The sequence below is a fragment of the Triturus cristatus genome, chromosome 6 (assembly GCF_964204655.1).
Source record: "Triturus cristatus chromosome 6, aTriCri1.1, whole genome shotgun sequence".
NCBI lineage: Eukaryota > Metazoa > Chordata > Amphibia > Caudata > Salamandridae > Triturus > Triturus cristatus.
Genome location: NC_140589.1, coordinates 425,781,243 through 425,795,201, shown reverse-complemented (window position 1 = coordinate 425,795,201; position 13,959 = coordinate 425,781,243). Strand labels below are relative to the sequence as shown.

The following is a 13,959-nucleotide window of genomic DNA, read 5'->3' as shown; positions in this document are numbered from 1 at the left end:
TGACCGGATTGTGGGATCCTACGCATGACTAACCCATCCTGTTACTACGGTGGTGCTGTATTGGAATCACAACCCTTCCTGTTGCCCCGTGTGCAGCGCCTCTTCTGTGTTCCGGTCTTGGCACAGACATGCCTCTCGTAATAAATCACTCATGCATACATCAGTGTGCTCCTCGCAGATGCATTCTCTCAATTATTTACATTTTCACCTACCACTTGCTCTGTGATTTATCCTGGGGGTGTATCCATCCCTCCATACGTGATTAACATAATTCCGAACGAGAACCCATTAGTCACATCACACTAAATCACCATTTCACCTTCCACAATAAACACCCTCCCAGTCTGCAGGCAATAATAAAAGAACCAGATCTTCTTGTCCTATCCTGGAATTGCTGACAGATGGAGAGTTCATTGGGGTGTAGCTTGAGTCATGGGTGCCCTGAGCAGCGATGGTGCCTGGAAGCTCCTTGTCTGCTCTTGCTGTGAGGTTTTGGTGGGTTAGGCGCTGGCTGGAGGTAGGGCTGGCATGATGGTGGTTCAATCCTTCTGGCCCTACCCCAAAGTTGCCCACAGATGGACAGTTCATCAGGATGTGGCTGGGGACAGTTAGAGGTGCCCCTAGCAGGGATGCAGCCCAGGAAGTTCTCATAGCTTTCACTTGTGAATAATTGATGCTATGTTGCCTTATGATATGCTATTTAAAGAATGTTGTCAGGTATCTGAGCCTGCCTTGAGGGGATGTAATTATAATTCTTACAAAGTATTACAATCTTCTGCCATTAAGAAGTCTGTAAAGAAAGAATGCGTAAACTTTAACATATCTGGTGTTTGGATATAAAGTAAAGAAAGCTATGTCCTACAATGAATACCAAAAGACTGTGGTCTTTCGTCTGTATTTTATATGTTTTGGTATGGAAGGTGTATTATCAACTGAGTACACAAGTGAGAACATTAAGATGTCGGTGTGACGAGGTGCCCACAACAACCCAAGAAGGGGTGAGGTGGAACAGCCTCTAGGAAACACATTTTTTCCTACAAAAGGTACCTCTGAAAGGCTATTAGGACTGGAGAGTGTCCGTTCCTAGTCAGGAACCTTTCTGGTAGGGGGTGTTTGCAAAGGATTCATCGTTGGGAAGGGTCAGTTTGAATATTGACTGCTAGGTGAGGGATACAGTTCGACAATGTTTATTCAGTCCATGAAGAGGCGTTGGAGAGGATGGATGAAAAATGTAAATTGCACAATAGGAGACCAATGGATGAAAAAGGCTAACTGAAAGCCTCTACAGGTATATTATTCATATAATGTTAATTAAATAAAAAATAAAAAGGTCAGGTCTAAGAAGATATATAAACGCTGACAGGGCTTCGACGGGACTCATTTAAACCAATATACTTAGAAAAACACACATTCAAACAGGACCATGAAGCCTCACTATGTAACGATATGTCTAGCTTAACGAAGCAACCTAAAAACCAAGGTGCATTCCGGGATAAATAAATTGTGCAAATGAGGCAGTCACATTTTCCTCCTGGCACAGTATGCTCCACCTCTGGGTCTTGCTATACCTGGCCGAAGAATCCCTGTTCCGAGGAGACCACTACTAGTAAAGCTTAGTCCTATGCGACTTCTGAAACAGAGAAAAGCAATGACAGACTGGAGACGCACCGGGGGCGCCTGCAACTGGCAAGAATGTATAGTCGATATTTACTGCCTCTGTAACGAAAAGTTCTTAAAATTGCCTAGTGGTAACCACCTAAACCCCAGTTTAGCCTCCTACGGTAACGGGGCAGTAAGCGCTATGTAAATGTTAGAATACGAAACAATACAATACATTGGTGCCGTAATCACCCCGCATTCGGCTGTCGGCCACCATCAACTCTTCAGCAACATTGCCACACCTAAGATGGCCTCCGCTCTACGGCCGCGCTTCACCCCACTCAAGCGTGTTCATATGCGCTTTGAATTTCGGCAGTCCTACCTAAGCCTCCATTTTGCCGAATTGCCGTCCGGTGCTGCGCACGTTTAAATGTGGATTAACCTACCTACCTTGTATGTCAACTGAGTATAAATCACGAACGTGACACTTACCTCCCAGTGGCGTAGCATTAAGGTCCGACTGCAGCTACTTTCGTTTAGACTCAAACTATTTGGAAAACTGGGAGTATGGTGAGCCAATCAGAATGCCAGCTCACAATGACTGATAGGGTAAAGGGGATACTAGGGGAGGCTGGTGTGCGAGTCGCGCAAGTATAATATTTGATGTCCCGCCATGGGTTAGAGCAACTCCTGCACCTGTTCAGGACTCCACTTTCCCCGCGCACAAATTCGCTGCTCCGGTCTCAAATCATCTAGTCAGAGAGATTTATCCAAGCCCCGCCCCTCACTGAGTCACAGAAAAGTAAACAAAGAAGCACACCGAAGCACACCACCGCCTTTCTCCGAGGCAGAGCAGAAATGCCTCGGAGAAAGGCAGCGTCCTTTTCGGATTCGGGGGCGTGTTTTGCTGTTGTCTCCTCCCTGAGACTTTTCGCAAAAAACACGCCCCCCGATCCGAAAAGGGTGGGGCCTAATCGGAGTGACTGACCTCTTCTCCAGTGGCTGGCCAGCATTTACGAGGCCAGCCAATGGAGAACAGGGGAGAAGAGGGGCGGGTTCAAGCCCCTCTTCTCCAAGTCATTAAATCTCGGAGCGAGACTGCGCAAGCGCAGCCTTCGCAGCCGAGACCTAAAAATGGCTGCACTCCTGATATTACCTTCTTTCCAATAAATTGTATAGGACTTGGAAACCTCTTATTTGAAACATACAGACTACAGAATTTAGTCCAAAGAAAAATAAGGATCTTTAACAGTGAGAGTTCAAATGAGCAATAAAAGCCCTAGCTGTTCTTAAAACCGCAGCCAGGGAAATTGGTCTGTATATGCAGCTTGTGCACCTACACTATCACGCCTTTGCTTTCCTGCATAAGTGTTAGATATGCTCACTCGCTGCTGTGCCAAGCCCCACAAATGATACCAATACTCATTGCTAATGTACGGCTCTTCAACCACCAACCTACTGTCATCTATGCTCTTCATAAGTTGGAACCACTCACATGATGGTCTGGAAAACCCTTTGAGGCCTTGACATGAAAATGTATAAAAATGCTGCAAGACCGCACACAGCAGCAGTACTTTGTAACTTTGTATTGATGTGTTTCACCTACATACACAAAACAAGTACAGCGCAAGCAGCAGTGATGCTGTAAAAAGAGACAAAACACTGCGTAAACGAGATGGAATCTTTATTCACTGTTACACCACCACAGGTTCCAGTCAGCTGAAGGCAGCTGTAGAACCTCTGTTTCCCTAAACAGTCAGAATGTTCCAAGGGAGGGGGTAGCATAAGTAGGGAATGAACCAAGTGAATTACAACACACCTCCTTGGGCAGGGAAAAGGAAGGAAGAACAGAGAGAACAGGGAAGAGGGAAATACAACTTCATAAGAGAACTAACAAAATCTACAGAACAGTCGATCCTAAATCGAAGGCTAAGACAGAATAAGTAAACATTAACACAGTTATTCAATACTATAATCTCTATGCCATGCAGGGTGAACAATATCTCTCATAGACCTCCGAGAAAGATCAGTTGAACTTTCTAAACGCCTTCCCGTGCCAGAAGATCCATCTAGAAGTGATTGAGGAGGCTTGCATGCTATCACCCTGTCCATCCCCCACGTCTGTTCTCTAACTGGACCACGTTTCTCCCCACACTTACTATCTTTAGAGGTTCAGAGAAGCAGGAGTAATCCTTCCTTCTTGCCTTGGGAAGGTCAATCCGGACCAAATCATCTTGTCTGAAGAACTGTGTTTTGACACACTTGGTAGCATTATATCTGGTTTTGTATATTTCCTGATGCAATAATTTTCTTTTGGCAATACCTGACCTGTCCACAAAGCATGAGCTGTCCTTGCGTAATCACCCCGCAGTGATATTAGTCTTAGGTTTCCTCCCTTTAAAAAAAAATGAAAGGTGACACCCCCGTGACACTGTTGGGTGCAGTGCGGTAGACCCATATCATCTCTTGCAAAGCAGACTTAGCAGCTACATTTGTCACTTCAGCCCTTTGCAAACACTATTTTACCACCCTGTTCATACGCTCCACCAACCCATTTGCTCAGGGGCAATTCAAAGATGTCCGCTGGTGACAAATGTGAAAATCAGATAGGAAATGCTTCATAAGATCAGAAGTAAATTGAACCCCATTGTCTGTCACCAGGGTGTCAGGTATGCCTTCTTTATGGAAAGTGTCCTTCACAAACTGACTGAAGGATTTAGTATCTATTTGATGTACACACTTAGTAACAACCCAACGTGTATGATAATCAATAAGAACTAAAATTAAACATTTGTTTAAACATTTGAGGTTGAGAGGGCCAAAGATATCCAACACAAGTTTAGACCATGGTAGCACCAGTACTTGGACAGGGGATAATGGGGCTTTCCTGACAGCAAACATGTTATCACTTTTAGCACATTCATTGCAGTTTTTTTTTTTTTTACAGAATTCTCTACCATGGCATCCATGCCAGGTCACCAGTATTCCTCTCGTACTTTGCTCTTAGTAAGGCTGCGGACCAAGTGTCCAACATGTGCCAAATACACAATTTCATTTCTAATATCCTTTGGAAGTACAATTTTTTCCCCTCGGTAAATGGTTTCCCCAATTATGCACAATTCCAACCTTACTTCCCAAAACTTACTCAGAAACTCTGGTAGATTATGCTTGTTGTCTGGCCAGCCCTCTGTAATTTATTTCTTTTAAGTAAAAGCACCATTCCATCCTGCGTAATACAATCATCCAACATTTCCTTTATCAAAACTGCTACCTTCAATACTTTGTCTCCTTCCTCCTCCTCTTGGCTGTCAAGACTCAAATTTAGAGGACCGCGAGAAAGGAAATCAGCTACTACATTCTGTTTGCCTGGCACATATTCTACTCTAAAATTGTAACCCTCTAACCGTAAGATCCATCTTGAGATCCTAGGTGTAGTGCTAGTAGAACCTTTGGTTGTGAAAACATATGAGGGGTTTATGATCGGTTATGATAATGAAACGGTATGCCCCAAAGAAATAACTTGAATTGTCCGATAGCCCAAAAACATGCTAGAGCTTAGTTTTCTACCACTGAGTAATGATGTTCAGCTCCCTTCAATGTCCTTGAAGCAAAAGCAACTACTCGCTCTTTGTCCCCTACCTTCTGAGTAAGGCAGGCTCCCAATCCTTTATTGCGGACATCCAGAGAGAGATGTGGCTTTAGTGGGATCAAAGCTGCCTCAAAAAAGGTGCATTGGTGATGCAAGACTTGATGGCCTCAAAAGCCACCTGGCAGTCTTCATACCATAAACATTTCTCCCCCCCCCCCCCCCCGCGAGTAATTTTGTGAGGGTTCTACCATGCTGGCATAGTTTTGCATGAACTTAGAATAGTACTCTGAAAGGCCTAAAAGGGACTTAGGTTCTTCAACACTGGAGGGAGCAACAGTATTTAAGATGGCATCTACTACATTAATTTCAGGCCTGATGCCTTCACGGGATTGGTGTGACCTAGGTATTCCACCGAAACCACCCCAATTTGGCACTTTTCTTTCTTGAGTGTGAGACATGCATTACGCAGTTTGTGTACTTGTCTTAGTAATGTCATTCCCATGTATGAGAATATCGTCTTGGAAGCATAAAATGCCCGGAACATCCTTGAGAATAGCTGCATTATTCTTTGAAAGTTAGTAGCGGCAGATGCCGGCCCAAAAGGCATACTCAAATACTGAAACGCACCTAAGGCCGTAATAAATAAAGTAAGGTGACGAGAGTCAGGGTGCAGGTTGCTTGGTGGTACGCCAAGGATAAAATCGAGGACACTGAAAAACTGGCACCCTTGATGAGAGTTAATATTTCATGAATCCTCGGACGTGGGATCTAACCAGATGTTCCTATTCAAAACCTTGATATCAATGGATAGCCTCACAACATTACCAGCTGATTTGGTTGTAACAACAATTGGAGCCAACCATTGCAAGCTTTTTATGGGTTTTATCACACCAAATTCCAACATCCTATCCAATTCCTTTTGAAGGAGAATCTGCATGAGGTGTGGAATGGGTCGGACTTTGTGTGCCACAGCTCTGGCTTTGAGTGTTATGTAATGTTGAAAGTCCTTTAATAACCCAAGTTTGTCCAGAAAACTCTGGGAACTCATCACAAATGTCTTGACCACACACAAAGCGGTCCTCTAGAAGTACTTGATCTGGGCTGTTGGGGTCCAATTTGATGCCAAGCTCCTTCTGGTGTTTCCATCCTAAAATATTGGAACCTCTCTCTGTGATGTAGACTATACCCGCCGTGTTCCTACCCTTGTAACTGAATATCATAGTGGTCATCCCAATCAAAGGAATAGGATCCCCATTGTAACCCCCTGGCTGACTATCTGCTTTCTGGAGCGTACTTAATCTGTTGGGAAAAAATTCTTGAAAGACTTTAGGAAAAATTCTTGAAATACTTTACTGTCCAGTAGAGTGTAGGGAGAACAGGAATCCGCATAAACAGACTTGTTTGTTGTCCAGAGTAATACAACACTCAGGAAAACTGATGCTTTCATCCTTGTTCTATAACTGAAATACCAATTTGGTTTCCACAGAGGTTGTAATGTAGGCTCTATCATAGAAACAGTTGTCTCACTCAAGTCGTGGCAAACCCTGGCCAAGTGTCCCAACCACCCACACTTATGACACGTTACACTTCTAGCTGGGCAGGATGGGTTGTTTGCGAAGTGCGCTGGATTACCACACCTGTAACATTTAGACTTACTATGTGCGTTACTCTGGTTTTTGAATTTGCTCTCCTTATCCTGTTTGTGAACTTCTTTATTGTATTAAATGTATTTGGAAATACATTTCACTCAGGGGAAGATTCAGTACTGACCTTCATTTCTTTTATACATTCAGCAGTATGTTCTACTCCGAACGCAATCTCTATGGCTGGTTTGAGATCTGGGTTACCCACTAGTAACGTCTCCTGTATTTCGGCATCATTAGAGGCATTTTACCAACTGGTCCCTGATCAGCAAATCGGTCAAACCTTCAAATTTGCAATTGTTTGACAAGCCCTTCTAAACAGCAATGTAAAATCTGAATTTTTCATTCTTTCCTTGAATCCTTGAGAAAAACTTGTGTTTTTCTAACACAACATTGATAATTTGCCCAAAATGTTTCCCTAAATTATTTATGGTAGCAGGTACACATTGACATCCCTTTCCCCATCATCCGTACCATGTTCAGATTAATTGAAGTTGTTAAACGTTTTACGACCTTCTATTCCTGAATTATGTAACAAAATGTGTTGCTTCCTGAAGTGAGAAAACTTATCCACGCCAATCGCAATGAGGTAGGACTCGAATAAATCCTTCCATTGCTTCCATGGAATATTTGGTTCCCCAACCTCATCAAGAAATGGAGAAGGTAAAGACATATTGATCACAGCCATATTGCAAAAATAATCTACAACAGGGTAAATCACAGTAATAACAATAGATTATATAAAAAAAATTAAATGAGGAGAAAACTAAAAGAACATTCTTACATAAGTACATGAGCACAAAAAAAAAAAATTCACACAAACTTTGCTTCGAAAAAACATTTTTCATAAGGATTAATGGAGGAAACATGTTTTTGAGAACACGGAAATGCAGGAAATATGACCTGAGAATAAGAAGTCCAACTCAACTAGTTAGTCAGTGTGAAAATACTTGTAAATACTGTGGCAGTAAAAATCCAGCACAAGCTGTGCTAGTCAGCGTGAAAAATTAGAATTAACCGCAATCCAAGGAGGCTGTGCCCGTCAGCGAGACAATTTCTGAATTAATCTCAGCGAGCTTATCCAGAAGAGGCAACTGCCAACAGGCGAATGAATAGCTGTGCCTGTCAGCGGACACCAAAAGCAGAAAGGACAATCTGCCCTTGCAATTTACGAACGAGGAAAGGTTGCGGCCGCAAAGCCTATCCCACCTCAACAGAGTTGACAGGCTTGCTGTGCCTGTCAGCGTGAGGCAGGGCGGGTAGGACAAGCGGAGTTTGTAACAAAGTAGGTATAGAAGTAAGGTTACTGCCACAAGGTTTATCCCGCCTCAAAAAGAGTCGACAGGCTTGCTGTGCCTGTTAGCGTGGGGCAGGGTGGGGAAAGAAACAAGGACACTCCCTCACCCCGATGCAGGAAGTGCATCGGGGAAGTAGCACCATAGGCTTCACCACAAGAGAGGACGAGACGAGCCACGAACCGGAGAGGCTCCCCACACGGAGGACTTGCTTTAGTGGCGGCCCACACTGAAGAACATGCAGAACACGCTAATCCTAGCGTACAAAGGAATGGGGGCAGAAAAATGTGAAAATACCTCACAAGGGAGTCCAACGAACCAGGCAGATCAGGGAAAGTACCTAAACCACGAGGCCAGCACAGGAAGGATGAAATGCAGCACACAGGTGAGAAGAGGCAAGAGAAGTAAAAGCTCCTTTATAATAATGTGCTTAAACAGTACCTCACGGTCTCAAAGAAGTAATGTAGTAGATTCCAGATGAATGGATCTCCTCACTGCAGTAGTGGGATAATGCTGCCAATGGATGACGGCTGTATTCGGTAATGGAATACAGTTGGGGTGGTGCTGGTGTGGCTGTCCCCACACAGCAGGTCGTCGCCAGTGTTAAAAAGACAAAACACTGCGTAAATGAGACGGTACTTTATTCACTGTTACACCACCACAGGTTCCAGTCAGCTGAAGGCAGCTGTAGAACCTGTGTTTCCATAAACGGTCAGAATGTTCCAAGGGAGGAAGAGAGGGGATAGCATAAGTGGGAATGAACCAAGTGAATTACAACAGATGCCTTATCTAACTCCCATGGCGTTAAGAGCAGTGTAGGCAATGCAAGTTACTCTCACACTGCGGGCAGACTTACTTCGAATTCATGCAACGCTGCATTGTATGAGAGCTGAAAAGCACCTTATCTACTCGGCTCTCTCCCTGCGCTGGTGCACTTGAGGCTGTCTAGTACAATTGCAGGCCCCCGTGCACCAAAAATGTTGTATGCATGTAAAAGTACTATCTGTCAACAAAATTCACTGTCTTTCGCTTGGGTAAGATGGTTATGCAGCACAGGCATTGTTTGTTTGCAGTGTGAGCAAGAAGGGACAGTGCTGAATCCTTGTGCCCCCTCGTGAGCCCTGTCTTAATTTGTAAACAACAGCGACTTTACTGAATGGAGGTATGGCGAGGCAAAATTTGTAAAATGAAATCGAAATCCTTTCTCAAATGTAATCTGACCTAATAAGCTCAAATCTGCCATCAGACCTGGACTACTAGCTTCTTGCAATGGTGAAATATTCAAATATCGGGAAAAAAAGGAAATTATCAATTGCCTTGGGCAAAAAAAGTCCAGCTGGCAAGTTTCGTGTTCAAGTCTTTTTGAGTAATGTTTACACTAAATGTTGTCTCGAGCGGTAGTTTACTAAAGGCTATGTGACTGTTCGCGTGTCTCTGCATTCATGGGCTTTTAAAACGAAAAGCAAAAGGTCGCAATTGTTGTCGCACTGGGGAGTGCATGCACAAATGCTGAGAAAATAAACCAGTTTCTTTCCTTAATTGTGGGAAGTGAAGGCCAGTTGATGAACGTGAAAGATCTTGGGTAGTTAGTAGAATGAGCCACCCGGTTGGGACCCCAATGATGAAGCAGGACACCAACTAGTTTGGTGTGTCTTTTAAAACAATCCAAGGATCCCTTGGCACTGCAGACAAACTACAGTGAGTCTAAACCTTCTTCCCTACTCCGGTTTTGGGGACGTCCACATTGTTTACTTAAACTGGAATCATGCCCACGAACCAAAGATGACTTGCAAACTCTCTACTGTAAAATTGATTAATTGTAGCCAACCCTCGCAAAAGCCAATTACAGGGGATAATGGGAGCAGAGACAAAAACTATAACCAAGTCAAAAACTAAAGGCGGTCCAAGAGGAAACCAGGGTCAGTACAAAAAATAGGGAAGAAGAAAACAGAGGGAATCGACAAAGGGGAAAAACAAAAAAGGTGCAGGAAAGGTATCACAGGTGCAAGCTTCAGAGTCATGTAGAGTGGTTAAAACAACAACTGTTGTGAGACATGAGCCTCAGTGTCCACTACGACTTTATAGGGCTCTGACCTGAAGGTACACTATCGATCCTCAGGTGGCTAGGGCAGCGAGTTTCAGCCTCAAACCTGGAAGCGATTAACCTCCGATAAATGAATCTATCTATCTATCTATCTATCTATCTATATCTATATATATATATATGTACATTTTTTTTAATATGCCTATTTATTTTTCCTACAAAATAAGGTAGCACTTTCATCATAGGTACAATAGGAGTTGGGGTCAACAGCCCATTGTTTACAAAGGATTACATTTGAATGGTACAATAAATGAAATCGAATGACAGTCGGCGAAATAGGTATGCATAACATCAGCTATAATAAGTTGTGTGCAGTTAGCCACAGATCATTCATACACTGTAAATGAACGTTGAATAAACGAACCAGTGAACACATCTATTGTGATTCCATATTATTTAGGAATGTAGAGTTAGTGCCTAGTTAAGGATCCATCGCACCCTGGCACAAAAGTAATGAAGGAGATAAAAAAAAAAGTCCTCATGTGGGTATTCTACATTTCCAGACAGAAACTCTTTTTGTTTGTGATAGCAGCGTCAAAATTAGAACGGATTTTGTCCCACTTGCGGGCTAATGGGTTGTTACATGTGTGCTTCTTTTTTACCTAAGTGCAGTGCCAAGCCCTCAGATTCTACTGACATCATAAATAACTTAATCACTGGGGGAGGCGATGCTGCTCTTCAGTGCACAACTAGATATCTCTTGGGCAAAATCAGCACCAGGTCTATGAATCTGTTACCAGCTCTCTTAGCCTTTGTTATTGAATATTGGCCCAGGAGGCATGCTTTCGGTGGTTGCAACCCCTCTATGTCTAACAGAGTCTTAAATTGCACAATCACCTCCCTCCAAAATGCCTGCACCGCTAAACAACTCCAGACCATTTGGTTATAATCTGAGCCAGCCCTACCCCATCTAGGACAGGCAACGCCCGCCACCTCCCAGAAGACTAAGGCCCAGATTAACTACCAGTTTTGGTGTGGTTGTGTAACTTTTTTGATACAGCCATGGTGCAGAATGCTAGTCAATGTTTAGAGAGTCCTGAAAGAGCCGATTTGTGTCGCCTTGAATGGCTTTGGTAAAAATGCATTGCTTTGTGCTGTGTTGCGTTACACTGCTTTGGGTAGGTGAAACATGATTTGAGCATAGGCGTTCCCATGCATTTGTGACAAAATGGTATGTTTACCAGAGCGAGGTGTAACAAGACGAAATCTCTTGATTTCGTCCCCTTATTTCCTCTTTCCATGTGTGCTGCATTCTACGTCAGACATACAATTTTCCTCCGAGGATAGTTATTCTGTAGGAAGGTATCCATTGCTGCCCAAACAAAACTTCTACCTCTAAAGGAGGCATCCTTACACCATGGAACAAGGGTGCCTGCGTTGGTGCTAGGCTGGCTGATGTGCGCCTGAACAATGAGAGCAGAAGTACGCCTATCTTAGTAGATATGGTGCATTTCTGCTCTCTCCTTTATAAGCAACGTAGCACAGCAAGTTGCCATGCTGCGCTGCGTGAAAGGCCTGGATTTACTAAACCTCAGTCTTTTAGGTGTCGTGTAGATCACATGTACCTAATGGAACTGGGTATATTTGAACCTGACATTTATATGGACAGAGGCCCAGGTTTCCTAATGCTTTGCTCTGGGATTAGGTTACTTTTTTATGCAAACCCGACAGAAAGAGTTATTTTGAGATTTACTATCTATAGTTTCCCGAAGTAATGCTTTGCTTGACTTGAAATCACACCCTTTAACATATTATAGGAAAAGAAGGATATGGGTAGAACAGATCAAAAATGGGGAATACATAACCCTGTATTTTTATGGGAGTAAAATAATAAATTTGCCTTAAGAAAGGAATCCAAAACGATGCCTCTTACAACATTCCAGGATAGCTAATAAAACGAACAATAGATTTTTCTCTAGTTTGGACACTGACAGTACAATTGTGCATTCTACTTAAACAGCAGTGGGAAATCGACATTTGCTTTAAAGTGGCGTTTTGTATACACAAATCAGACACTAAGAAACAGGAGCTGGGTTTCAGAGTTATTAATGCAAAACAATTCAAATCTGTTTTCAAGCACTGTTTATTTCACTCACCTTTGTAAGTTATAGCGGAAAGTGACAATTTTGATTAAAAACATTCATATAAAACTTTTAGAATACAAATGTTATATATTTATGATTCATTTAGTAATAGCTATCTGCAGCATTTACATAGTTTTTTTTCTAAAGATCGATACCAGGAATGTATAATTAACTTATGTTTGCATAGAAATGTTGTTTGAATCTTAAGGTCCACAGAACATGATTGCTTGTCAGTGTAATTAATGCCATCGTTTCAGTTCCCTGCATCTGGCTTCTACAGGAGCATAACAACAAGTCTCAAGAGCATGAAGAGGCTGTAAAAAAAGACACACAAAAAACACCATTTAAAGATAGTTTTCACCACCAAGATATGTCAACTAAGCTTTTTGCAGGCACTAGTCCTAATTAGCATTATTATAAAAGTGTGCTACTTGTTAGAAATTGGGTTTTTGATTCAGAGGGGTGAAAACCTTTCACAAGCAACATCCACAATCCTCGTCAGGGTGAACCCCAAAAGTCACTGAATTAGCCTGTCCTTAACCCTCTGGTAACTTGGCACAAAAGCATCAGGCTTAACTTAGAGGCAATGTGTGAAATATTTACGCAGCACTTAAACAGTAAAAAAGTGAAAACGCCACACGAAAAATCCCAACCAATTTAGAAAATAGAGTAAAATGTAATAAATAATTTGACACTAAAACAACAAACGTCCAATCAGTAGAAGCAGAGTTAGGAATTTTTAAAGTTCTTAGTAAAAACTGGCCCCTAAAAGATCATAGTACCAACCACAGACATCTGGTCGCAAGACCAAGGCAAAGTAAAAAGTGATGGCCGACCGCGATCGAGAGTGGTTCCGATACACAAAATGAAATGGGCTTGGTCTCGGCTTACCTTTGGACTTAGAAAAGATTTTGAGGAAAAATGTCTGAGAAGGTAACGTTCAGCGGGTCAAGGCAGCCAGTGGTGTCCAAGGAGGCAGCGTCACCAGGTGGGCCACCGGACAAAGTCGCTGTGAAGTTTCTACATTCGGATGTAGTCATTTTTTTGGAAGTCACAAATCCCCAGCGGGATTAAGCTGCTGCTGGCTTTAGCAGATGAGGGCTCCACCAGGCCGGATACACCTCTGAGAGGAGCCACTAAATAGATTTTGCTGCTGAGGAGAAGAATATAGAGGAAGCTACTACGAAGTCAGGCCGACCGGCAATGCACCCTGGGTGGATCGGTGAGTAGGTAGGTCCTGGGCTCCTCTAGTTTCTCAGAGCACTTTTTGCTGAAAATTTTCCAAGTCCAAAGTTTTGGATTTTAGGCACCTTTAATACCCCTTCCACGGGTCCAGGACTGGGTGGGCACTACTTGGAAGGTAGGACTAACTTCAGGCAGGGTCCAGGTGTAGGGTTCAAGTTGTTGGAGCTTTTTGCTTAAGTAAATGTGCCACTCAGATGTAGGCCAATTGTACCCCACCTTCAAGATGTGAGCTCAACAATTTAGCACTGGTTAGCAGTGGTAAAGTGCACAAAGTTCTAAAGTTAACAAAAACAAATTTCAGCAAAAACAGGAGGGGAGTTGGCGAAATATTTGGGGGTAAGAGCACCCTTAGGCTGACCGGTCAAACCCTACTTAAAAATAAAAAAAGTATGTGTCATCA

At 43.0% G+C, this 13,959-nt stretch overlaps 1 protein-coding gene across 5 annotated transcripts in view; it reads right to left on the bottom strand.

Moving 5' to 3' along the window:
• Positions 1-12,295: 12,295 nt before the first annotated feature.
• TMEM14A (transmembrane protein 14A) overlaps positions 12,296-13,959 on the bottom strand; it is a 170,526-nt gene continuing 168,862 nt past the window's right edge. For all 5 annotated transcript variants that reach the window (XM_085610833.1, XM_085610835.1, XM_085610832.1 and 2 more), the window contains exon 5: positions 12,296-12,628. In XM_085610833.1, the coding sequence (XP_085466959.1) occupies positions 12,589-12,628 (40 nt within the window). In that variant the 3' untranslated portion in view covers positions 12,296-12,588. The remainder of the gene's footprint in view (positions 12,629-13,959) is intronic.